General features: G+C 42.2%; 1 protein-coding gene across 4 annotated transcripts in view; it reads left to right on the top strand.

Moving 5' to 3' along the window:
- LOC109874480 (abl interactor 1-like) overlaps positions 1 to 15,909 on the top strand; it is a 46,389-nt gene extending 30,480 nt beyond the window's left edge. For all 4 annotated transcript variants that reach the window (XM_020466382.2, XM_020466381.2, XM_031810797.1 and 1 more), the window contains 5 exons: positions 257 to 357; positions 1,289 to 1,498; positions 10,254 to 10,340; positions 14,640 to 14,828; positions 15,233 to 15,909. In XM_020466382.2, the coding sequence (XP_020321971.1) occupies positions 257 to 357; positions 1,289 to 1,498; positions 10,254 to 10,340; positions 14,640 to 14,828; positions 15,233 to 15,408 (763 nt within the window). In that variant the 3' untranslated portion in view covers positions 15,409 to 15,909. The remainder of the gene's footprint in view (positions 1 to 256; positions 358 to 1,288; positions 1,499 to 10,253; positions 10,341 to 14,639; positions 14,829 to 15,232) is intronic.
- The last annotated feature ends 10,950 nt before the right edge of the window (positions 15,910 to 26,859 follow it).

The raw sequence follows: 26,859 nt of genomic DNA, 5'->3' as shown, positions 1-26,859 counted from the left end.
GAGCCCATCATGCTCTACAGCTGAATTGTGATAGGAGCTCATACTGACATTATAATTACAGATTGTCTGACACTCTCGCTTCTTTTGTCATCCTTTTCTTTTATTCTCTCTCCCTATGACTCCCTCTTTACCTCTTCCCCATCCCAATTTCTTCCCCACCATCTCTCTCTCTCTCTCTCTCTCTCTCTCTCTCTCTCTCTCTCTCTCTCTCTCTCTCTCTCTCTCTCGCTGTCTCTCTCTCTCTCTCTCTGTGCAGTGGCAGCAGTGGGGGTAGTGGCGGGCGAGAGAACAGCGGTGGCAGCAGCATAAGTGTTCCTCTGGCCGTGCCCACTCCCTCCCCTCCCAGCCTGGGACCAGGTGAGCCCAGCGATACATCTCCTTTAGATTAGCTTTGCATTTAACTAGCCATTCTATTATTGTAGATTCTTTGCTAGCTTAGTATTTAGGTGTCCATTCCATTGAATTAGCTTCTCTTTTAGCCTAGTTTAGCATTCAGCCTTCCATTCTGTTTGCTTCTCTGTTAACATTGTTTAGTTCAGCAATTAGCTGTCGGTTCTGTCAAATTAGCTTCTCTGTTAACCTATTGGTAGTGTAGCATTTTAGCCTTTTCATTCTGTTAGCTTAGCATTAGCCTTTCTGTCTAGCTTTTCTGTTAGCTTAGCATTCAGCCTTCCATTCTGTATAGGATCTCTGGTACCTTAGCTTAGAATTTAGACTTCCATTTTGGTACCTTTTCTTCTCTGTTAGCTTAGCATTTAGCTTTCCATTCTGTTATCTTAGCTTCTTATTTTGTTTAGCATAGCATTTAGCTGTCCTTTCTGTTTGACCAGTCTTATTCTTTTAGTATAGCAGTATCGCCTATTTCTATCAGGCCTTTTCCTGTCTTCAACTTAGCATGTGTCTGGTTATTGTGTCAGCTAATATTTTCATATTCATACGCTTAGCTGCCTATTTGTTCTGTCAATTTGGCATCTCTTTTTGCAAACAATGGTATTTGTCTGTTTGTTTTAGCCTCATATTATGCATCAGTTTTCCATACAATTCAGCTGTCCATTTAGATCTAGATTCATATGCATATTTTGATGATATTTTGGCAGCACAGTATATCTTCTCATGGAACTCTTTTTTTTCTGTCTGGTCAGCCACAGCTGAGTCACTTCCATCCAACCACACACTAAATAAGTGCAGTTAAGACCGGGCCAACTTCAGTGAATTCACTAACTCTCTCACTCTCCTTTCCCTACCTTCTTTCTCCGTACCTCTCTCCCCACCTCAACAACGACCGCAGCAGTCCCCCAGGGCCCAGGCCTGGGTCCCATCCCCATGTCCCAGTTTGGCACCATCTCGAGGCAGGTCTCACGCCACAACTCCACCGCCACCTCAGCCTCCATGGTGTCGGCCACAGGTACCTACCGCCGGGCACCCTCCGGCAGCTCCCATTTCTCCATGTCCCAGCAGCCCCACCTCAACGGGGGACCCGCATACCCTCAGAACTTAGGTAAGACCACGGGAATCATTTTTGTTGGATTATGGTTGAAGTAATGTTATGTCCGACCAAAGAAGAAAGTTAATAGACCGTAGTTGGATTATGGTTGAATGTTTGTAACCGACCAAAGAGCAACATCAATAGACCGTCGACTCAGTGTGTCCTGGATAGGAGTCAGTCTGAGGTAGCTCACTTTAATTAGCCTACAGATTGTCAACAGTGTAACTAGGTTGAATATAAAATATCCTCTGAAATCCTCTTTGATTGATTTGATCTTAACCAATACTCTCCATCGTTTTAATGCTTCTGGTATTTTTGCAAATGACATAAGTGATCACTGTGCTATTGCCTGTGTGAGAGATGGTACAATTCCTAAGAAATCTCCACGTGTTGTTACGAAAAGAAACTTGAAGCGGTTTGATATTCAAGGTTTTTTACATGATGCATCTAGCATTGAATGGAATAGAATGGAATTCATCCCTGGTGTTGAACTAGCCTTTTCTTACTTCCACAACGCATTCTAGGATATATGCAATAGGCATGCCCCTTTTAAAAGATTCAGGATTAAGGGCAAAGAGAACCCTTGGTTTACGAAGGAATTTACAAAAATCATAAGGGAACTAAATGCTATGTGGGCTAAAGCAAGAGGGACTGGTTTGCCAGATGATTGGAAGGCTTTTAAACAACTTCTAAATATGGGTGTAGCTATGATCCATCAATTGAAATCAGACCACTACCTGAAATCTACTTCACAAAATGTAAATAATCCATCCAAATTTTGGCAAGTAGTGAAGGGTTTGGAGTGCAAAAAAGATACACAGCTTTCCAAACAATTGTTGGTCGATACACAGATTGTAACTGAGAGAACCTCCATTCTGAAAGCCTTGAATACGCATCTTTTAGATGCAGGCAGTTTATTTGAAAAGGTCAATGGTATAATTGAGCCCCCTATGAATGTACATGACATCCCTGTGCACTCCTTCACCAGGTTCTCCTTTTCATCCTTCTCTGTTTCAGAAGTGTGTAAAGCCCTGAAAGAAATTGATTTTAAAAAATCCCCTGGCTCTGAAGAACTAGACACCTAGTTGCCTCCTACACCTAGCTGCTGACATCATTGCTCCCCTCCTTAACATGTATTTTTAATGTTAAGGGAATCCCCAAGTTATGGAAATCTGCTTTTGTACTGCCTCTCCTGAAAGGTGGAGATCCTTCGCTACTTGACAACTATCGACCCATATTAAAATTGTCTGTACTGTCAACGGTACTGGAGTCCTTAGTTAGTAGGCAGCTAAAGGTCTACTTCCAAGAAAACAACATCTTAAATGGAATGCAATCAGGTTTGTGTCAATCTGGCCACAGCATTGTTTCAGCAACATTAAAGGTTTTAAATGACATCCACTGTGCTCTTGATAAGAAGTTACATTGTGTGTCTGCTTTTACTGATTTGTCGAAGGCTTTTGACACCGTGGACCACGCTGTGTTAGTGCAAAGGTTAAGATGTTGTGGAATTACTGGTTTATAAATTACCTATCAAATCATACACAATGTGTAATGGCGGATGGTTGTAAATCTGTGTCCATAGAGGTGTGCTCAGGTGTTCCGCAAGGTTCTATTTTGGGCCCACTGTTGTTCATTTTGTATATCAACAACATTGGGGATCTTATTGAAACAGCAGATGTTCATTTTTATGCAGATGATACTGTTCTTTATTCAAGTGGTAGTATTTTATCTTTACCTTTGAAAATGCCCAAAGAGCATTTAACATCATACAACAGAATCTGTATGATTTAAAGCTGATTCTAAATTCGGGTAAAACAAAATGCATGGTATTTTCAAATGCCAGGCATGTTACAAATCATGTAATTGCTACATTGGCTGGACATACTATAGAGCAAGTTAAAGTGTACAAATATTTGGGTGTGTGGGTTGACGATAAGCTGAGCTTCACTGTGCATGTGGAGAACTTGATAAGGAAGCTCAAGCTGAAAATAGGATTTTATTACCGGCATAAGGCTTGTTTTTCTTTTGAGGCCAGGAAGGAGCTGGTACAATGTACATTACTGTCGGTTTTAGATTTTAGTGATGTTATATATATATGCAGGCCTCAGCCACTGCCCCGAGAGCATTTGATTCAGTGTATCATGCAGCCCTCAGGTTAATTTCAAATCAGAAACATCTAACACATCATTGTGATCTCTACAGAGCTGTTGGCTGGTCGTCATTGACCTTGCGTAGGCTTAAACACTGGTATACACTGATTTATAAGGCCATGTTGGGTAAAATGCCATTTTATCTCTGTTCTTTTTTAGTCAGGTCAATAAATAAATATCAATTACGGTCCCATTCTGATTTACTTCTAACAGTACAAAAAATTAGAACAGGACATGGTAGAAATAGTTTTAGTTACTTAGCTCCATGGTCCTGGAATTCTGTCATGAACATTTTAAAATGTGATGATCTAGTTTCGTTGGAAGAAGAAGAGTGTCATTGTTTTTAAGCCAGCTGTTTTTAGTCAAGACGTTTGTGTTTTTAATGTACAATATTTTTGCTGTACTGTATGTGTGTTTATAGTTTTGTTTAATGTTGTGTTTGTGTATGTAAGTTGTTTTGTCTGAAACATTGTTCCCTCTGCTGCTATTGGACCAGGTCTCTCTTGGAAAAGAGATGTTATCTCAATGAGAAAAAAACCTGTACACATAAAGGTAAAATAAAAATAATTAAATTGCAGGTAAAAGAGGAAGAGGAAATAAATCCACACACACTCACATTAGCAGTCAGACAAAGGGAAATCCAGGACACACATATACACACGCCGACATTAGCTGTCAGACGAGGAGATTTAGGACGAACGTCGCAAACATAAAACCAAGGCATACAGTATCACTGTTAGCTCTCACACATAACATTGACCCATAAGAGGTAGACTAGTCTGGAGAGGGGAGACAGTGACTGATCTATGTATCTGAAGGCAGCTCTATGGCGGCAAAAATAAATCAGACGTGACTAGTTGAGAGACAACCATTTCATTACTGCTGATTTATGCCCCGGGAGTCAGAGTGGAAAATCACCCTCATGATGATGTGTCACCCTCTATTACAGTGGTTTTCAACCAGTGTGCCGCAAAACTATTCCAATTCTTGAAAACACTCGCTTATAAATGATACCTGTGGAATGAACGTGGGATTTTGACTTGTGGGCACCAGTGCCGGTAGAAAGAAAATCAATCAGATAATCCATTGATTGAATGGCACACATGGTTACAAATCTGTATCGTTGTTTCAAGCCCGGTGCGCTGCAGCTGTTTTTTACATTTGGATCATTTGAGGGGCGCGTATCATGAGCAAAGAAATTAGTATCATTTTACTTTGCCTGTGAGAACCATTAACACAGGCAAGTCTGAGGCTTAGCAGTACCACAGCCATAGAAACAAACGGAGCTTGGCTTGGTGCCTGTGGATGCACCTTTACAATGCAGGAAACTGCTCGTTTCTAGACCTTTCCGTTCAAAGTATGACCTATTTTACCAGAGCTACATGTTTTCCTTTCTATCTGAGATTTGCGGGATGCTCTTAAAGGGGTACACACAAATGAACCATCATGAGTGGGCCAAAGGAACTATGAAAGTAGTTGAAATACACCCAGTTTAATCTATGAAAAAAATGGTTGTCACAGAAAATTAATTATTTGCAGTATGGATCGGATGAGATGAAGGTCATTAACACTTAATACATGATTAGAAAAAGTTTTGGTGTGCCACATCATTTTTTAGCCCATCAAGGTGTGTCACTGATCAAAAAATGTTGGGAACCACTGCTTTATGACATCATGCCTTTGGGTGGGAACAATCATTACAACACTGTACAGGGGTTAGGGTGACGGTCATTCAATGAAGGGCATAATCATTGTCTTACGTAAGATATGAGTTATGCAAACTGTCAGAAGACAAAGGAGTGTCATAAAAAATGTGTATTTTTCAACTGAAGAACAGAAATGCACAGTGTAGCTGTTTGCATTTTATTGCACAGTAAACTAGAAGTTGGTATTATTACACAATACAAAATACATTTTGACACTTTAAATTTAAAATAATTCCTATAACATTGGGGACTACTCTGTATGACATGGTACCTCATGGTGTTCATTTCAATTTTAATTTTAATTTTATTTTACCTTTATTTAACCAGGTAGGCAAGTTGAGAACAAGTTCTCATTTACAATTTTGACCTGGCCAAGATAAAGCAAAGCAGTTCGACAGATAAAACGACACAGAGTTACACATGGAGTAAAAACAAACATACAGTCAATAATGCAGTATAAACAAGTCTATATACAATGTGAGCAAATGAGGTGAGAAGGGAGGTAAAGGCAAAAAAGGCCATGATGGCAAAGTAAATACAATATAGCAAGTAAAATACTGGAATGGTAGTTTTGCAATGGAAGAATGTGCAAAGTAGAAATAAAAAAATAATGGGGTGCAAAGGAGCAAAATTAATTAAAATTAAATACAGTTGGGAAAGAGGTAGTTGTTTGGGCTAAATTATAGGTGGGCTATGTACAGGTGCAGTAATCTGTGAGCTGCTCTGACAGTTGGTGCTTAAAGCTAGTGAGGGAGATAAGTGTTTCCAGTTTCAGAGATTTTTGTAGTTCGTTCCAGTCATTGGCAGCAGAGAACTGGAAGGAGAGGCGGCCAAAGAAAGAATTGGTTTTGGGGGTGACTAGAGAGATATACCTGCTGGAGCGTGTGCTACAGGTGGGAGATGCTATGGTGACCAGCGAGCTGAGATAAGGGGGGACTTTACCTAGCAGGGTCTTGTAGATGACATGGAGCCAGTGGGTTTGGCGACGAGTATGAAGCGAGGGCCAGCCAACGAGAGCGTACAGGTCGCAATGGTGGGTAGTATATGGGGCTTTGGTGATAAAACGGATTGCACTGTGATAGACTGCATCCAATTTGTTGAGTAGGGTATTGGAGGCTATTTTGTAAATGACATCGCCAAAGTCGAGGATTGGTAGGATGGTCAGTTTTACAAGGGTATGTTTGGCAGCATGAGTGAAGGATGCTTTGTTGCGAAATAGGAAGCCAATTCTAGATTTAACTTTGGATTGGAGATGTTTGATATGGGTCTGGAAGGAGAGTTTACAGTCTAACCAGACACCTAAGTATTTGTAGTTGTCCACGTATTCTAAGTCAGAGCCGTCCAGAGTAGTGATGTTGGACAGGTGGGTAGGTGCAGGTAGCGATCGGTTGAAGAGCATGCATTTAGTTTTACTTGTATTTAAGAGCAATTGGAGGCCACGGAAGGAGAGTTGTATGGCATTGAAGCTTGCCTGGAGGGTTGTTAACACAGTGTCCAAAGAAGGGCCGGAAGTATACAGAATGGTGTCGTCTGCGTAGAGGTGGATCAGGGACTCACCAGCAGCAAGAGCGACCTCATTGATGTATACAGAGAAGAGAGTCGGTCCAAGAATTGAACCCTGTGGCACCCCCATAGAGACTGCCAGAGGTCCGGACAGCAGACCCTCCGATTTGACACACCGAACTCTATCAGAGAAGTAGTTGGTGAACCAGGCGAGGCAATCATTTGAGAAACCAAGGCTGTCGAGTCTGCCGATGAGGATATGGTGATTGACAGAGTCGAAAGCCTTGGCCAGATCAATGAATACGGCTGCACAGTAATGTTTCTTATCGATGGCGGTTAAGATATCGTTTAGGACCTTGAGCGTGGCTGAGGTGCACCCATGACCAGCTCTGAAACCGGATTGCATAGCAGAGAAGGTATGGTGAGATTCGAAATGGTCGGTAATCTGTTTGTTGACTTGGCTTTCGAAGACCTTAGAAAGGCACGGTAGGATAGATATAGGTCTGTAGCAGTTTGGGTCAAGAGTGTCCCCCCCTTTGAAGAGGGGGATGACCGCAGCTGCTTTCCAATCTTTGGGAATCTCAGACGACACGAAAGAGAGGTTGAACAGGCTAGTAATAGGGGTGGCAACAATTTCGGCAGATAATTTTAGAAAGAAAGGGTCCAGATTGTCTAGCCCGGCTGATTTGTAGGGGTCCAGATTTTGCAGCTCTTTCAGAACATCAGCTGAATGGATTTGGGAGAAGGAGAAATGGGGAAGGCTTGGGCGAGTTGCTGTTGGGGGTGCAGTGCTGTTGTCCGGGGTAGGAGTAGCCAGGTGGAAAGCATGGCCAGCCGTAGAAAAATGCTTATTGAAATTCTCAATTATGGTGGATTTATCAGTGGTGACAGTGTTTCCTATCTTCAGTGCAGTGGGCAGCTGGGAGGAGGTGTTCTTATTCTCCATGGACTTTACAGTGTCCCAGAACTTTTTTGAGTTAGTGTTGCAGGAAGCAGATTTCTGCTTGAAAAAGCTAGCCTTGGCTTTTCTAACTGCCTGTGTATAATGATTTCTAGCTTCCCTGAACAGCTGCATATCACGGGGGCTGTTCGATGCTAATGCAGAACGCCATAGGATGTTTTTGTGTTGGTTAAGGGCAGTCAGGTCTGGGGAGAACCAAGGGCTATATCTGTTCCTGGTTCTAAATTTCTTAAATGGGGCATGTTTATTTAAGATGGTTAGGAAGGCATTTTTCAAAAATATCCAGGCATCCTCTACTGACGGGATGAGATCAATATCCTTCCAGGATACCCCGGCCAGGTCGATTAGAAAGGCCTGCTCGCAGAAGTGTTTCAGGGAGCGTTTTACAGTGATGAGTGGAGGTCGTTTGACCGCTGACCCATTACGGATGCAGGCAATGAGGCAGTGATCGCTGAGATCTTGGTTGAAGACAGCAGAGGTGTATTTAGAGGGGAAGTTGGTTAGGATGATATCTATGAGGGTGCCCGTGTTTAAGGTTTTGGGGAGGTACCTGGTAGGTTCATTGATTATTTGTGTGAGATTGAGGGCATCAAGTTTAGATTGTAGGATGGCTGGGGTGTTAAGCATGTTCCAGTTTAGGTCGCCTAGCAGCACGAACTCTGAAGATAGATGGGGGGCAATCAGTTCACATATGGTGTCCAGAGCACAGCTGGGGGCAGAGGGTGGTCTATAGCAGGCGGCAACGGTGAGAGACTTGTTTTTAGAGAGGTGGATTTTTAAAAGTAGAAGTTCAAATTGTTTGGGTACAGACCTGGATAGTAGGACAGAACTCTGCAGGCTATCTTTGCAGTAGATTGCAACACCGCCCCCTTTGGCAGTTCTATCTTGTCTGAAAATGTTGTAGTTTGGAATTAAAATGTCTGAGTTTTTGGTGGTCTTCCTAAGCCAGGATTCAGACACAGCTAGAACATCCGGGTTGGCAGAGTGTGCTAAAGCAGTGAATAGAACAAACTTAGGGAGGAGGCTTCTAATGTTAACATGCATGAAACCAAGGCTATTACGGTTACAAAAGTCATCAAAAGAGAGCGCCTGGGGAATAGGAGTGGAGCTAGGCACTGCAGGGCCTGGATTCACCTCTACATCGCCAGAGGAACATAGGAGGAGTAGAATAAGGGTACGGCTAAAAGCTATGAGAATTGGTCGTCTAGAACGTCTGGAACATAGAGTAAAAGGAGGTTTCTGGGGGCGATAAAATAGCATCAAGGTATAATGTACAGACAAATGTATGGTAGGATGTGAATACAGTGGAGGTAAACCTAGGTATTGAGTGATGAAGAGAGAGATATTGTCTCTAGAAACATCGTTGAAACCAGGAGATGTCATTGCATGTGTGGGTGGTGGAACTAATAGGTTGGATAAGGTATAGTGAGCAGGACTAGATGCTCTACAGTGAAATAAGCCAATAAACACTAACCAGAACAGAAATGGACAAGACATATTAACATTAAGGAGAGGCATGCTTAGTCGAGTGATCAAAAGGGTCCGGTGAGTGGAGAGGTTGGTTGGTGATTTAGACAGCTAGCCAGGGCATCGGTAGCAAGCTAGCATAGGATGGAGGTCTGTTGTTAGCCACCTCCTGCGCTCCGTCAGTAGATTAGTGGGGTTCCGTGTGGTAGAGGGGATCAATCCAAATCACACAACAACAACAAAAATAAAAACAATAGATATAGTTATAGAGGCCCAAGAAGAAAACATAATAATAATAATAATAAAAATAATAAAAAAATTGAATCCCAAAGAAACACCGAGGACATTTGGTAATAATAATTGGTGAAAGTAAATTGTTACAACACAAATAAACACTGTATAGTAAGTGTACTGTGAAATATCATGCTGCCAATGCTGAATGTTGTTTGTTTATATAGCCAGTAGGCAAAACTGGTTCAAATAACATCAAAATAACCTAATTTCAACCAGTTTGTTGTAATAACATCATTCTAACCATAACATAATTTTAACCAGTTTGTGGTTGTAATAACATCATTTCAACCAGTTTGTGGTTGTAAAAACGTAATTTCAACCAGCTTTGCCTGAAGGGTAGGTTTTGGTGTCTATGAGCTAATGGGGTCACAGCGTCCCACACTGCCTTTCTATTCGCCTAGCTTTCTTATTGTCTTGTTACAGAACCGCACTTTGTATATCAGTAAATTGCAAGCCACTATCATAGATAAAAGCTTTGGCTATCCTTTGGATAGATCACAAGTTCCAGTGGTTGAATTGAGAGAATAAAATACTCTTACTCTTAAGTGGGTATGCACTCTTACTGCTTTGTTTTGCTCTCTGACAAGCATATTTTTCCTGTGTTTCTCCTTCCATCTCTCTATCTCGCTTTCTTTCCCTCTCTCTGGTATGTCCATCTGTCTGCCTGTCTGTGTTGCTGCATTTAGTGTCTGTGGCTCCTCCTCCCCCTCCTATGGTCCAGCTGACTCCTCAGATTCCTCTGACGGGCTTTGTGGCCAGAGTACAGGAGACCAGTAAGTAACACACACGCACACAATCAAACACACACACACACACACACACACACATGTTATATTCTTCTATCCCCGTTGGGACCTACAATTTATTTCCATTTAAAATCCTATTTTCCCTAAACCTAACCATACCCCTAACCAAACCCGAAAACTAAACCTAACCGTCATTTTAACCCCTAACCCCTGAGCTTAAAATAGCCTTTGTCCTCATGGGGACGTGAGAAATGTCTCCACGAGAGAGAATTTTCCTTGTTTTTCTATCCTTGTGGGGATATTTGGCGATTTTAGTATCCCCAAAAGGATAGAAGAACCAAAGCACACACAAGTAACAGCACCTCTCCCTCAGCCTTATATTTCACACTGTCGCCTATTAGTGCTCTTTTATGCTGTGTCTGTCATGCCTTTCTCGTACGCTGGCGACTGCCTTTAGACACACCCCTCCAATGTTTTGTCTGTTGCCATGGTCATTAAGAGACAGTGGTGAGAGTTATATGGTTCTACCTTTGTCCACTGAAAACACGTGACTTAACGTTTGGAAAACCTCATAGTGTCAGCCAAGTCAAACACGGTTTTAATCAGACAGGGCACGTCTCAGGGATCCTCCCAATCCCTACTGTACACAGCAGCTGTTTCCTTGTCCAGGTGACTTTAGTCGTTAATCCAGCTTTCAAATGACAGTTTGATCCTTACTTTCCTTATTTTGCATTTGCATGTCACCTCAAGAAACCCTACTAGCCATATCTGAACTACTGTGTCTGTTTTATGCATACAGTGGATTCGGAAAGTATTCAGAACCGTTTACTTTTTCCACATTTGGTTACGTGACAGCCTTATGCTAAAATGGATTAAATAACCATTCTCATCAATCTACACACAATACCCCATAATGACGAATACAGGTTTTTAGACATTTTTGCAAATGTATTAAAAATAAAAAACAGACATACCCTCTTTGCATAAGTATTCAGAGCCTTTACTATGAGAATCGAAATTGAGCTCAGGTACATCCTGTTTCCATTGATCATCCTTGAGCTGTTTCTACAACTTGATTGAAGTCCACCTGTGGTAAATTCATGATTGGACATGATTTGGAAAGGCACACACCAGTCTATAAGGTCCTGCAGTTGACAGTGCACGTCAGAGCAAAAACTAAGCCTTGAGGTTGAAGTAATTGTCCGTAGAGCTCAGATACAGGTTGTATCAAGGCACAGATCTGGGGAAGGGTACCAAAACATGCCGAATTGCCGAATTGAAGGTCCTCAAGAACACAGTGGCCCCTTCATTCTTAAATGGAGAAAGTTTGGAACCACCAAGACTCTTCCTAGTGCTGGCCACCTGGCCAAACTGAGCAATTGGGAGAGAAGGGCCTTGGTCAGGGAGGTGACCAAGAACTCGGTGGTCACTCTGACAGAGCTCTAGAGTTCCTCTGTGAAGATTTGAGAACCTTCCAGAAGGACAACCATCTCTGCAGCCCTCCACCAATCAGGGCTTTCAGTAAAAGGCACATGACAGCCCGCTTGGAGTTTGCCAAAAGGCACCTAAAGAACTCTCAGACCATGAGAAACAAGATTCTCTGGTCTGATGAAACTAAGATGGAACTCTTTGGCCTGAAGGCAGCATCATGTTGTGGGTATGTTTTTCAGCGGCAGGGACTGGGAGACTAGTTAGGATTGAGGGAAAGATGAACAGAGCAAAGTACAGAGAGATCCTTGATGAAAATGTTCAGGACCTCAGACTGGGGCGAAGGTTCACCTTCCAACAAGACAACGACACTAAGCACACAGCCAAGACAATGCTGGAGTGGCTTCGGGACAAGTCTCTGAATGTCCTTGAGTGGCCCAGCCAGAGCCCGGACTTGAAACAACGCCCGGACTATGCAGCAACGCTCCACATCCAGCCTGACAGAGCTTGAGAGGATCTGCAGAGAAGAATGGGAAAAACTCCCCAAATAGAGGTGTGCCGAGCTTGTAGCATCATACCTAAGAAGAATTGAGGTTGTAATTGCTGCCAAAGGTGCTTCAACAAAGTACTGAGTAAAGGGTCTGAATACTTATGTAAATGTGATATTTCATTTTTTTATTTGTAATACATTTGCAAATATTTCCAAAAACCTGTTTTTCCTTTGTCATTATCGGGCATTGTATGTATATTGATGAGGGGGAAAAATGATTTAATCAATTTCAGAATAAGGCTGTAACGTAACAATATGTGGAAAAAGTCAAGAGATCTGAATACTTTCCGAATGCATGGTATAATAAGAGAAGACACTGTTCTGTCATGCTATCTGCTGGCCAGTATAGGTCATCACACGTCTGAAAGATCAGGCTCATGCATGGCATAGAATGTAATTGAATAGAATAGACAGGAATATTGGTATAATAGAATACAATTGCGGTAGAATAGAATACAGGTAGAATATAATGGAATGGAATAGAATACTGGTAGAATAGAATGTAATATAGACTGAGTGTACAAAACATTAGGAATACCTTCCTAATATTGAGTTGCACCCACTTTTGCCCTCAGAATAGTCTCAATTCGTCGGGTCATGGACTCTACAAGGTGTCGAAAGCGTTCCACAGGAATGCTGGCCCATGTTGACTCCAGTGCTGGTGGTGGACCATTCTTGATACACTGGAAACTGTTGAGAGTTTAAAAAAACAGCAGTGTTGCAGTTCTTGACTGTGCCTGGCACCTGCTACCATACCCCGTTCAAAGGCACTTAAATATTTTCTTAATTGTCTCAAGGCTTAAAAATCATTCTTTAACCTGTCTCCTCCCCTTCATCTACACTGATTTAAGTGGTATTTAACAGTTGACATCCATAAGGGATCATAGCTTTCACCTGGATTCACTTGGTCAGTCTGTCATGGAAAGAGCAGGTGTTCCTAATGTTTTGTACACTCCCTGTATATGAATTCATGTTTTGTTTGTATGATGTTAAGGAGCAACACACTGGTAGGGGCAGATTTAAGTTATTTGTTCAGTTTGGAGTGGCGGAGCTAAGACCATTTCAGAAATGTTTTAATTAGCTTTTATTGTTTAAAGAAACCATGAAAGAGATTGGTGTGTTTTTTCACTATTTCATCATGGCATGGGGTTGTGACAGACATTTGTTTCAAATCTATCAGTTGATGGTTTCATTTCAGAGAGACAAATTAGCTTGTTTTTTTGCTAAATGCTATATATCTGCTTCACTGTCAGAGAAATAAGTAGTACTGCTAGGTTTTACAGTCAGATGTAGCAAATAACTTCATTTTTAATAAAGAAATCTACAAATTATATATTTGTGACATCAATATAATTATTTGTAAAGAATTATAATTCAATACAGCAATATGAGATCTGTATGTAAAACATTTACATTTGACATTTTAGTTATTTAGCAGATGCTCTTATCCAGTGACTTACAGTAAGTGTGTTCATCTTAAAATAGCTAGTTGAGACAACCACATATCACAGTAAAATATACAGGATACAAACATTGCATTCCAGCTGAACAATGGATATGTAGCGTTTAGCAAAAAAAACATTGAAACTGAATTAATTAAAAATCAGAGAACAGTCATATTTTACACATACATTAAGGTACCCATAAGAAATCATTTCTGATGAAAAAACACAAATATGAAAAATGTGTGGATATAGCATTTTGGAAATAAACTTAAACAGTTGTTCCTGTTTACGCTACAGTATATATATATTTAGGAGTTTTTCCTGGTCAGGTCACATGGTCAGGTGAAACACCAGGCCATAGTATAGAGAAATTATAATGGCATCTTTTTGTAGGGACTAACTCCGCCATGGTTCGTTGGACAAAGCCTATGGGGAAATGAGTGGTGTTTTTGATAGGATTTTGGGATATACGCCGAAAATAAGGTATGTGTGATAAACACAGGCTTAGGAGATCTCATACGTTTTGTTCTAGGAGATCATCTTCATCAGCTAACGTCACTTTTTTGTGAATTTTTAAGCATTCATGTAGTTAAACAAAGCACAAAGCATAAAGGTAATGTTAACTGACTGGTATTATCTCATAGAACAAAACGTATAAGATCTGCCAAGGCTGTGTTAAGTTCAGACCTTATTTTCAACGTTTATCCCAAAACCCTATTCTTTCCCCATAGGAATGGCTGAAGGAATCAGAGGTAACTCATTTCCGTTTTTTTAGCACTACAAGCTAGCGAGCGCTATTGATATCACACAAATAAATATAATTACTATAACAGAAATATAACAGACACTATGAAATTGTGCTTCCATAATGTCAAATTTATTTTCCTCTCCCCTCCTGTTCAGTAACAGACAGCCCGGACCCCCTTCCACCGCCCCCTCCCGAGGACGTTGTCATGTTTGAGGAGCCCTCGCCCCCTCCCCCGCCCCCACCAGTGGACTACCAGGGGGATGAGGAGGCGGCCGTGGTGCACTACAATGACCCTTATGCTGACGAAGACCCCCACTGGGCCCCCAAGTCCTATGTAGAGAAGGGTGAGTTTGACTGGTACCCCCGGAACTTTAGTGACGTAATACACTGATACCAGTTTGAGCATGATTTACATGCTGTTATAAGCTTGTTTTAAACGGTGCAAAACAAGTGTCTGTGGAGGCAAAGTATCATACTTATCCAAATCCAAAGGACCAATTAAGTAGTATAGGACAGTTACAGTACAGATACTACTAAGGGACACCCACAAATTGTCACTCTTGGGTGTAGGCCTACTATATTATACTATACTATATTATAGTGCTGTATCTCTTTAAGTAATTATTTCACGTACAGCCCTATTCCCACCAGCTGTTCCCCCTCACTCTGTTCTGTCTATGGTCAGGTTGTTATTGTAAAAGAGAATCATTTATCCGGTTAAATAAATAAATCAAATGTTTTTTTACAGTGGTGGCCATTTATGACTACTCCAAGGACAAGGAGGACGAACTGTCCTTCATGGAGGGCTCCATCATCTACATCATCAAGAAGAACGACGACGGCTGGTATGAGGGCGTCTGTAACGGCGTCACTGGCCTCTTCCCCGGCAACTACGTAGAGTCCATCATGCACTATGCAGACTAAGGGCGGCCATTTTGACAGTGCAAAAACGCCAGGATGTTACAAAGAAACGTGCTGAGTTTAGTATTTGAAACGATAAGGTAGCTTTTAGTAAGATTTTGGCATTTGTTTTGCACGGTCAAATTGTCCTGAAAGCCCCCCATCTCTTATCCACACAGAAAAACGTCAATCTTACTTTTACAGAAAAAAAATAAGAAAGAATAAACAAACAAACAAACAAACATAAAGAAGTGCATTGCGACATGAGTGACCGAATGTTTGTTTTTGTCAGTGTCCAAATTTCAATGTTACAAAACAAGCTAAATATTCAATTTACTATGCTACATGTTGGAGGGAGGGGTGGGTTGGGGAGGTGGGCCAAGGGATAGGGAATAGGAGTTTTTAATGCTAAAAGATATGAACATTAATTTGCTTATTTCTGGTGAAGTTATTTGGTTTTGTTTACAGTACCAGTCAAAAGTTTGGACACACCTACTCATTCAAGGGTCTTACTATTTTCTACATTGCAGAATAATAGTGAAGACATCAAAACTATGAAATAACACATATTGAATCATGCAGTAACCAAAAAAAAGTACCAGGTGAAGCTGGTTGAGAGAATGCCAAGAGTGTGCAAAGCTGTCATCAAGGCAAAGGGTGGCTACTTTGAAGAATCTCAAATATAAAATATGTTTGATTTGTTCAACACTTTCTTGGTTGCTACATGATTCCATATGTGTTATTTCATAGTTTTGATGTCTTCGCTATTATTATACAATGTAGAAAATAGTAAAATAAAGAAAAAACCTTGAATGAGTAAGTGTGTCCATATTTTTTACTTGTACTGTATATATACAGTGCATTTGGAAAGTATTCAGACCCCTTGACATTTTTCACATTTTGTTAGGTTACAGCCATTTTCTAAAATTGATTAATAGATTTTTTCCCTCATCAATCTACACACATTCCTCCATAATGACAAAGCAAAAACAGGTTATACATTTTTGCTCATTTAGAAAAAAACAACAACTTAAATATCACATATACATAAGTATTCAGACCCATTACTCAATACTTTGTTTATGTACCTTTGGCAGCGATTACAGCCTTGAGTCTTTTTGGGTATGACGCTACAATCTTGGCACAGCTGTATTTGGGGAGTTCTCCCATTCTTCTCTGCAGATCCTCTCAAGAGGTGTCACTACAGAACCGAGTTCGATCCCGGGCCATGTCTTTATAAAATGGCGCCGGAGCAGAAGGCAGACATTTTACCTGCCCACAACCGATTGTGTTTTTTGTTCGTTTATCTGCGTTGTTTGTGACTTAGTTTTTTAAACTATTTTTGTACATAATGTTGCCGCTACCGTCTCCTATAACTGAAAATAACTTCTAGACATCAGGACTGCGATTACTCACCATGGACTAAAAGACTCAATTTTCTTCTTTCATGACTCTGACAAGCCCGAGGCAGAGGATATACAGCTCCCTCGGAAACAGGCCCCGACCTCAGTGATCTACGTGATGTGGAGAAAGAGAGGCCGGAGGGCGGGCTGCCTTCTGAGGAGTAGGAGACGCCTCAATTCTGCTTGCAAACATGCTATCTTTGGACAGTAAAATTGACGAGTTATTGGGAAGATTAAACTACCAACCAGACTTTAAAAACTGTAACATCTTATGCTTCATGGAGTCGTGGCTGAACGATGACAATATCAACATACAGCTGGCTGGTTATACGATGTACCGGCAGGATAGAACAGCGGCGTGTGGTAAGATAAGGGGTGGCGGTCTATGTATTTTACAGCACAACATCTAAGGAAGTCTCGAGCCATTGCTCGCCTGAGGTACAGTTTCTCATGATAAGCTGCAGACCACATTACCTACCGAGAGAGTTTTCATCTATATTCTTTGCAGCTGTTTACATACCACCACAGTCAGAGACTGTTGCCAAGACAGCATTGAATGAGCTGTATTCCGCCAAAAGCAAACAAGAAAACGCTCACCCAGAGGCGGCACTCCTAGTAGCCGGGGACTTTAATGCAGGGAAACTTAAATAGGTTTTACCTCATTTCTATCAACATGTTAAATGTGCAACCAGAGGGAAAATAACTTTGGACCACCTATACTCCACACACAGAGATGCATACAAAGCTCTCCCTCGCCCTCCATTTGGCAAATCTGACCATATTTCTATCCTCCTGATTCCTCCTTTCAAGCAAAAAATGTAAGCAGGAAGCACCAGTGACTTGATCAATAAAAAAGTGGTCAGATGAAGCAGATGCTAAACTACAGGACTGTTTTGCTAGCACAGACTGGAATATGTTCCAGGATTCCTCCAATGGCATTGAGGAGTACACCACATCTGTCATTGGCTTCATCAATAAGTGCATCGATGACATCGTCCCCACAGTGACCGTACATACATACCCCAACCAGAAACCATGGATTACAGGCTGCATCCGCACTGAGCTAAAGGCTAGAGCTGCCGCTTTCAAGGAGTGGGATTCTAACCCCGAAGCTTATAAGAAATCCCGCTATACTCTCCAACGAACCATCAAACAGGCAAAGCGTAAATACAGGACTAAGACCGAGTCGTACTACACCGGCTCTGAAGCTCGTCGGATGTGACAGGGCGTGCAAACCATTAGACTACAAAGGGAAGCACATCCGAGAGCTGCTCAGAGACAAGAGCCTACTGGACGAGCTTAACTACTTCTATACTCACATGCATGAGAGCACCAGCTGTACTGGAAGACTATGTGATCACACTCTCTGCAGCCGATGTGAGTAAGACCTTTAGACAGGTCAACATTCACAAGGCTACAGGGTCAGACGGATTACCAGGACGTGTACTGCGAGCATGCACTGACCAACTAGCAAGTGTCTTCACTGATATTTTCAACCTCTCCCGGTCCAAGTCTGTAATATCAACATGTTTTAAGCAGACCAACATAGTGTCTGTGCCCAAAAACACTAAGGTAACCTGCCTAAATGACTACCGACCCATCACTCATATCTGTAGCCATGAAGTGCTTTGAAAGGCTGGTCATGGCTCACATCAACACCATCATCCCAGAAGCCCTAGACCCACTCCAATTTGTATACCACCCACACAGATCCACAGATGATGCATTCCACACTGGAATGGGCATTCCACACTGCCCATTCCCACATGGACAAAAGGAACACCTATGTAAGAATGCTATTCATTGACTACAGCTCAGCATTCAACACCATAGTGCATAGTTCATCACTAAGCTAAGGACCCTGGGACTAAACGCCTCCCTCTGCAAATGGATCCTGGACTTCCTGACAGACCGCCCCCAGGTGGTAATGGTATGTAACAACACATCCACCACGCTGATCCTCAACACAGGGGCCCCTCAGGGGTGCGTGCTCAGACCCCTCGTGTACTCTCCATGAGGTGGCTGCATGGCCAGGCATGACTCCAACACCATCATTACATTTGCAGATGACACAACAGTGGTAAGCCTGATCAACGACAACAACGAGACAGCCTATAGGGATGAGATCAGAGACCTGGCCGTGTGGTGCCAGGACAACCACCTCTCCCTCAACGTGATCAAGACAAAGGAGATGATTGTGGACCACTAGAAAAAGAGGACCGAGCATGCCCCCATTCTCATCGACGGGGCTGCAGTGGAGCAGGTTGAGAGCTCCAAGTTCCTTGGTGTCACCGACAAACTAACATAGTCCAAGCACACCATGACAGTTGTGAAGCGGGCACGACAAAACCTATTCCCCCTCAGGAGACTGAAAAGATTTGGATTGGGTCCTCAGATCCTCAAAATGTTCTACAGCTGCACCATCGAGAGCATCCTGATTGGTTGCATTACTCCCTGGTATGGCAACTGTTTGGCCTCCGACCGCAAGGCACTACAGAGAGTAGTGTGATAGGCCCAGTACATCACTGGGGCCAAGCTTCCTGCCATCCAGGACCTCTATACCAGGCGGTGTCAGAGTAAGGCCCTGAAAATTGTCAAAGACTCCAGCCCCCCTAGTCATAGACTGTTCTCTCTGCTACCACACGGCAAGCGGTACCGGAGCGCCAAGTCTAGGCCAAAGAGGATTCTAAACAGCTTCTGCCCTCAAGCCATAAGACTCCTGAACATCTAGTCAAATGGCTACCCAGACTATTCACATTGCCCCCCTCCCCTCTCCACACCACTGCCACTTTCTGTTGTCATCTATGCATAGTCACTTGAATTAACTCTACCTACACGTACATACTACCTCAACCGGTGCCCCGCACGTTGACTCTGTACCGACACCCCCCTGTATATTTAGGTAATTTTTTACTACTCTTTAATTACTTCACTTTTATCTCTTACTCTTATCCGTATTTTTTGAAACTGCACTGTCGGTTAGGGGCTCGTAAGTAAGCATTTCATTGTAAGGTCTACACCTGTTGTATTCGGCGCATGTGACTAATAAAATTGGATTTGATTTGTGTCGAATCCCACCATGACATAGAGATCCATGAGGTGGCGCACAATTAGCCCAGAATCATATGGGTTAGGGGAGGGTTTGGCCATCCGGGTTGTCCTTGTCCCATCGCGCTCTAGCAACTCCTGTGGCAGGCCAGGCACATGCACGCTGACATGGTTGCCAGGTCGACAGTGTTTCCTCTGACTCATTGGTGTGGCTGGCTTCCGGATTAAGCGAGAAGTGTTTTAAGAAGCAGTGTGGCTTGGCAGGGTCGTGTTTCAGAGGATGCATGGCTCTCAACCTTCGCCTCTCCGGAGTCCGTACAGGACCTCCCTGACCAAGGCCCCTTCTCCCCCGATTGCTCAGTTTGGCTGGGCGGCCAGCTCTAGGAAGAGTCTTGATGGTTCCAAACTTCTTCCATTTAAGAATGATGGAGGCCACTGTGTTCTTGGGGACCTTCAATGCTGCAGAAATGTTTTGGTACCCTTCACCAGATCTGTGCCTGGACACAGTCATGTATCTGAGCTCTATGGACAATTCCTCATGGCCTTGTTTTTGCTCTGACATGCACTGTCAACTGTGGGATCTTTATATAGACAGGTGTGTGCCTTTCCAAATCATGTCCAATCAATTGAAGTTAACACAGGTGGACTCCAATCAAGTTGTGCAAACATCTCAAGGATGATCATTGGGAATGGGATGCACCTGAGCTCAAATTCAAGTCTCATAGCAAAGGGTTTGAATACTTATGTAAGGTATATTATGTAAGGTATTTCTGTTTTTTATTTGTAATACATTTGCAAAAAGAAAAAAACTGTTTTCAGTTTGTCATTATGCGGTATTGTGTGTAGATTGGTCAGATCATTTTTAAAATCCATTTTAGAATAAGGCTGTGTCGTAACAAAATATGGGAAAAGTCAAAGGGTCTGAATACTTTCCAAATGCACTGTATATGTATATATATACTGTAATGTGAGAAGCTGCCAGTTTGTGTGTCAGTAGTGTTTTACCTGTGATTTGCCATCTGTCTTTTAAGGGGTCAATGGCATGCAAAGTTGTGCCAGGTAGGGATGATGTTACTCGCTCTTATTTAACCATTGTTGGGTTTTTCTTTGATTTTTCACTTCTAGTGCCATTTCTACCCTCAGTTTAGCCAATTGTCACTTGATATTACGTTTTTTTAATGTAATTTTTAAAATGATATCTTCTTATTTTATGCTGTCAGGCTACTGTAGCAAAACGTGAAGAAACTGATTATTGTACGTTCTATTCCATCATGGTTCCATTGTGTTGGAATGTCTGCACTGATTAGTTCTCAATGGCTAAAAAGCCATCGATATGATATCAATCACATGGCTTTGATTGCAACACACGTTTGATTGCGTTCTGGCTATCCAAACGTTGCATTATCGTTGTTAGTTATATCAACCTGGCTTTGACAGTGGGCTCTGGTTAGGTGCTTATCTTTGGTACTTGATAACCATCATCAACACAACCTCAAAACAAGGACGCAAGACTGTCAAAAAAATGGTGTAGGCTACTAGCCTACTTATTGAGCAGAAAAGAGTGATTTGTAACAGTGGTAAACATTCAATCTTGAATGTAACCTTGCTCTATCATTTCTATCACAATGAATGTAGGCAATTCAGCAGTGCATTGTGGACTCAAATGTACTACATTGATTGTATTTAAAAGAAGCAGACACATTTGTGCCACACAGTTATGATGAACTAATATTCCACACACATTGTCAGTGCATAGGAATGCCTACACAACTTTATTGTCAACATGACATGATGACATTATAACTAAATACTTCCATGCAAATATGTAGGTTGCTTGTAGTTGGATGGCCTTACATCCTGTCATTTGAGGTTTATTTTTCATGAGCCATCAGTGATGTTACGGTTATGACAATAGGTTGTGACCACATGGAGTAGGTGTTATGACGCACAGACAAAGTTAAGTTAAAGCTGGCCACATGCGGCCTCCCGGGTGGCACGGTGGTCTAAGGCATTACAGTGCTAGCTGTGCCACTAGAGATTCTGGGTTCGAGTCCAGGGTCTGTCACAGCCGGCCACGACAGGTAGACCCATGGGGCGGCACACTATTGGCCCAGAGTCGTTCAGGTTAGGGGAGAGTTTGGCCGGCAGGGATGTCCTTGTCCCATCGCGCACTTGCAACTCCTGTTAGGGAGGCTGGCTTCTGGGTTAAGTGGACATTGTGTCAAGAAGCAGTTGTGTCAAGAACCAGCTTGGTCTGGTTTTTTCAGAGGACGCACAGCTCTCGACCTAGAGAATGGGATAAAGAGAGGGAAAGTGTGTGTGAGAAAGAAAGAATGAAAAATAACTAGAGTGAGAGACAGTGGAGGAGAGAAAGAGAGAATGAAAGTAAGAGAGAAAGCAGAGAGAGAGAGAGAGACCTGTCGTCCCCTGGTTCCAAATATAGTATACTCTGTTATTGTGGCTTTTTTTTATTAATTAAAGACTCATACATAACAAAATCCGTTTTCGTTCGGAGCATTGCTTTGTACAGACGTTTGATTGGCTTTTTGGCTCGATGAGACAAGACTGTAATTACCAATTGGATACCATGAAATTGGGGAGAAAATCTTCAACACAATCAGTATTCAACCTCAATGTATGCATACATTTTTTACTGAGACTAATAATTTGCCACTACATCCAGTTATTGACTGTACTTTTAACTCTTCCATCATTTTTGGTCATTTTTGTAAGAGAAAAAATTACTTTTCCTACCTAAGCATTTTTAGCATTCCATTTTGTTGTTTTGAAATACTTTGTCTGAGACTGCTGTACATGGTTAAGTAGCGGTGTGTGTTTTTATTTATTTCTATTTTCCTAGAAAAATATGAGACAACCACTCACATGCAGCAGAACATTGCATGTATGTTTACTACTAAAAACCTAAAACATTTCAGGGCACCAGGGCTCAAGGCATCTTGATTTTATGTCTGTTTTCTTATATGAAATGTGGAAAAAGTGATGATCTGTAACTTAAATGTTCATGGGAACATAATCTGATTTGTCTTCTTTCCTCTTGGTTTGTATATATAATGTGTTAATTGAAATGTATGTACAGTCCTTTTGTAATAAACAGCTCGCCGAAACAACAAATGAAGCTGGTCTTTGGTGGGGGATTTCTCCTTGGGACAGTTAAAGAACAGCATTTTTTTTGACTTTCTATGGCTTTTTGCCAAACAAATTAACACCAGATAATACTGCCCATAAAGCCACACACACACACACACACACACACACACACACACACACACACACACACACACACACACACACACACACACACACTCACTCAGTGGAGGCTTTTCAGAGGAGGACGGGGAGAACCATGCTCAGTGAATTTCATAAAAATAGTAAAACGTTAAAAAAGTTATCCTTTTTAGATAAAAATATACAATATTCACATCACCAAACAATTGATTAAAACACACAATGTTTTGCAATGAAGGTCTACAGTAGCCTCAGCAGCACTATGTAGGGTAGCACCATGGTGTAGCCGGAGGACAGCGTCCTCTGGATACATTGACTTCAATACAATACAAAACCTAGGAGGCTCATGGTTCTCACCCCCTTCCATAGATTTACACCAGGGCTGCCCAACCTTCTTCCTGGAGATCTATCATCCTGTGGGATTTTAGTCCAACCCTAATTTAACACACCTGATTCTACTTATTAGCTGCTCAACAAAACTATAGCTAGCTGAATCAGATATGCTAAATTAGGGTTGGACTGAAAAACTACAGGACAGTAGATCTCCGGGAAGAGGGTTGGGCAGCCCTGCCTTACACAGTAATTATGACAAGGACATCTGTTACGGGCGTCGTAAGAAGTGGACCAATGTGCAGAGTGGTGAGCGTACATATTCCTTTTTATTATAGAAAATAGTAGTGCCACTAACAAAGATAACTACCCACACTAAAAGGAGGGAAAAAGGGGTACCTAAGTATGATTCCCAATCAGAGACAACGATAGACAGCTGTCCCTGATTGAGAACCATACCCGGCCAACACATAGAAACACAAATCATAGAAATAAAGGACATAGAATGCCCACCCAAATCACACCCTGACCAAACCAAAAAGAGACATAAAAAAAGCTCTCTAAGGTCAGGGAGTGACAACGTCCTCCAAACTATCAGAGCTCTTGCAAAATGAACTGACATGTTGTCCATCCAATCAAGGATCGTAGAATGAATCTACTACTGAAATCATAAGCTACAGCTAGCTAGCACTGCAGTGCATAAAAGCGTGGTGAGTAGTTGACTCAAAGGGAGAGAGAAATTGTTGAACGGTTTGAACAAATTACTTTTTCCAAAATTAAGGAGGAGCGAGAGAGAGCGCCAGCTAGTTATATTTGGTTGTATTTTTCTTAAAATGTTGCTTTCACTTAGCTAGCAAACGCAGCTAGCTAGTTGAACATACTCAAACACCTGGCTCAAACAGAGAGGGATGCTATGTTAGCTAGCTGGCTATGGGCATAGTACTACTGGAACTCTTCCAAGTCAAGGTAAGCTTTTGGTTTTATTAATTTATTGCCTCCGGTGCCTGCCGGTGTAACTGCTAAAGTGCTTCCGGGCTGTACACTGTACTGCATGATTGTAGCGGGTTTACTAAAGCCTTAGTTCTAGTAGTTCTAGTTGACTATGATGTGAAAATGATGTAGGCTATGTGTAGCAGTTAGCAGTCATGATAGGAAGGTTTGGCATGGAAAGTTATTTTTGCCTGGTCACAGACAGCTGATATGATGTGCACTGAAGTCTACAAGTGAAGGGAAAAGGTGACAGGACGAGAGCGCGTAGATGGTTGCGAGAAAGAATCATATATACAACGAGCAAAGTGATCATGATCGTGTGACTACTATGAAAGTGAACGGATTGCGTGTGATCCAGGGGTGTATTCATTCCACCGAGCAAACGGACAAAACGGGGATAAACATACCTGGATTCGTCCAATAGAAACTCTCGTTTGCAACTGTTGGACTGATGATTATACCCTAGATCAGCTAGATGCAACCAAGATGCAGCCAGGTCTCTCGACCTGTGCACCTACATTTTAAACTTTCATTCATAGGCTAGGTTGTAGCAACCTCATGGGTACAGGGAACATTTCATGTAGTAGTAAAAACCTATCAATGTTACATTGAGCTAGGTGAATGGAATATGAATGACAGTCATCAGTCATCCAATATGCTATAATAGAAATAAGGCCATGCTTATAATTCTTAAACGGCACCGACCACCACTGACACACACACACACACACACACACAAACAGACACACACACACACAACTTAACCACTTTATTGCAAATACTAACCATAGTATGATTACTCTACATAAATGTTTTATTTAAGTTCGATCAACGACGAACAATAAGGTTCATTGTAAACTATCAGATAGTAACAGGAGTTAACGATATACATAGTGTATATTAAGCACTATGCCAAAGGCATGTTTATCTGCCATTCAACATGTAATAATACTATAGGGATTGATCTATCTTAGCCCACTTTATCTCAATTTTTGAAAAGGGAGTGGCTACATGACCTATGATGAAAAAGCTTAATACCAACATAATGCACATTTTTGTTTGGCTACAAAGATTGCCTTTCCAGTGGCATAGCGGTTGTTTAGACAGTTTTGGAGGTGGAACTGTACGGAAATCCAGAAATATCACAACTTAGTTATTTGATGATCACTACAATACAAAAGTTGTTTTAAAATCAAATCAAAGTAGCGAGGCTACATACAGACACTGGTTAGTCAGGCTGATTGAGGTAGTATGTACAGGTAGATATGGTTAAAGTGATTATGCATATATGATGAACAGAGAGTAGCAGTTGCATAAAGAGGGGTTGCGGGTGGTGGGTGGTGGGATACAATGCAGACAGCCTGGTTAGCCATTTGATTACCTGTTCAGGAGTCTTGTGGCTTGGGGGTAAAAACTGTTGAGAAGCCTTTTTGTCCTAGACTTAGCACTCCGGTACCACTTGCCATGTGGTAGTAGAGAGAACAGTTTATGACTGGGGTGGCTGGGGTCTTTAACAATCTTTAGGGTCTTCCTCTGACACCGCCTGGTGCAGAGGTCCTGGATGGCAGGCAGCTTAGCCCCAGTGGTGTACTGGGCCGATCACACTACTCTCTGTAGTGGACCATTCTAGTTTGTGGGTGATGTGGACACCAAGGAACTTGAAGCTCTCAACCTGCTCCACTACAGCCCGTAGATGAGAATGGAGGCGTGCTCGGTCCTCCTTTTCCTGTAGTCCACAATCATCTCCTTAGTCTTGGTTACGTTGAGGGATAGGTTGTTATTCTGGCACCACCCGGCCAAGTCTCTGACCTCCTCCCTATAGGCTGTTGTGTAGTCTGCAAACTTAATGATGATGTAGGAGTCGTGCCTGGCCTTGCAGTCGTGGGTGAACAGGGAGTACAGGAGGGGACTGAGCACGCACCCCTGGGGGCCTCTAGTGTTCAGGATCAGAGTGGCAGATGTGTTGTTACCTACCCTCACCACCTGGTGGTGTTTAGTCCCAGGATCCTTAGCTTAGTGATGAGCTTTGAGGGTAGTATGGTGTTGAACGCTGAGCTGTCGTCAATTAATTGCATTCTCACATAAGTGTTCCTTTTGTCCAGGTGGGAAAGGGCAGTGTGGAGTGCAATAGAGATTGCATCATCTGTGGATCTGTTGTGGCGGTATGCAAATTGGAGTGGGTCTAGGGTTTCTGGGATGATGGTGTTGATGTGAGCCATGACCAGCCTTTCAAAGCACTTCATGGCTACGGACGTGAGTGCATGGGTCTGTAGTAATTTAGGCAGGTTGCCTTTGTGCTCTTGGGCACAGGGACTATGGTGGTCTGCTTGAAACATGTTGGTGTTACAGACTCAATCAGGGACATGTTGAAAATGTCATTGAAGACACCTGCCAGTTGGTCAGCACATGCCCGGAGCCTTGTGTGTATTGACCTGTTTAAAGGTCTTACTCACGACGG

The sequence above is a fragment of the Oncorhynchus kisutch genome, linkage group LG30, assembly GCF_002021735.2.
Source record: "Oncorhynchus kisutch isolate 150728-3 linkage group LG30, Okis_V2, whole genome shotgun sequence".
NCBI lineage: Eukaryota > Metazoa > Chordata > Actinopteri > Salmoniformes > Salmonidae > Oncorhynchus > Oncorhynchus kisutch.
This window is presented reverse-complemented; position numbering and strand designations above follow the sequence as displayed.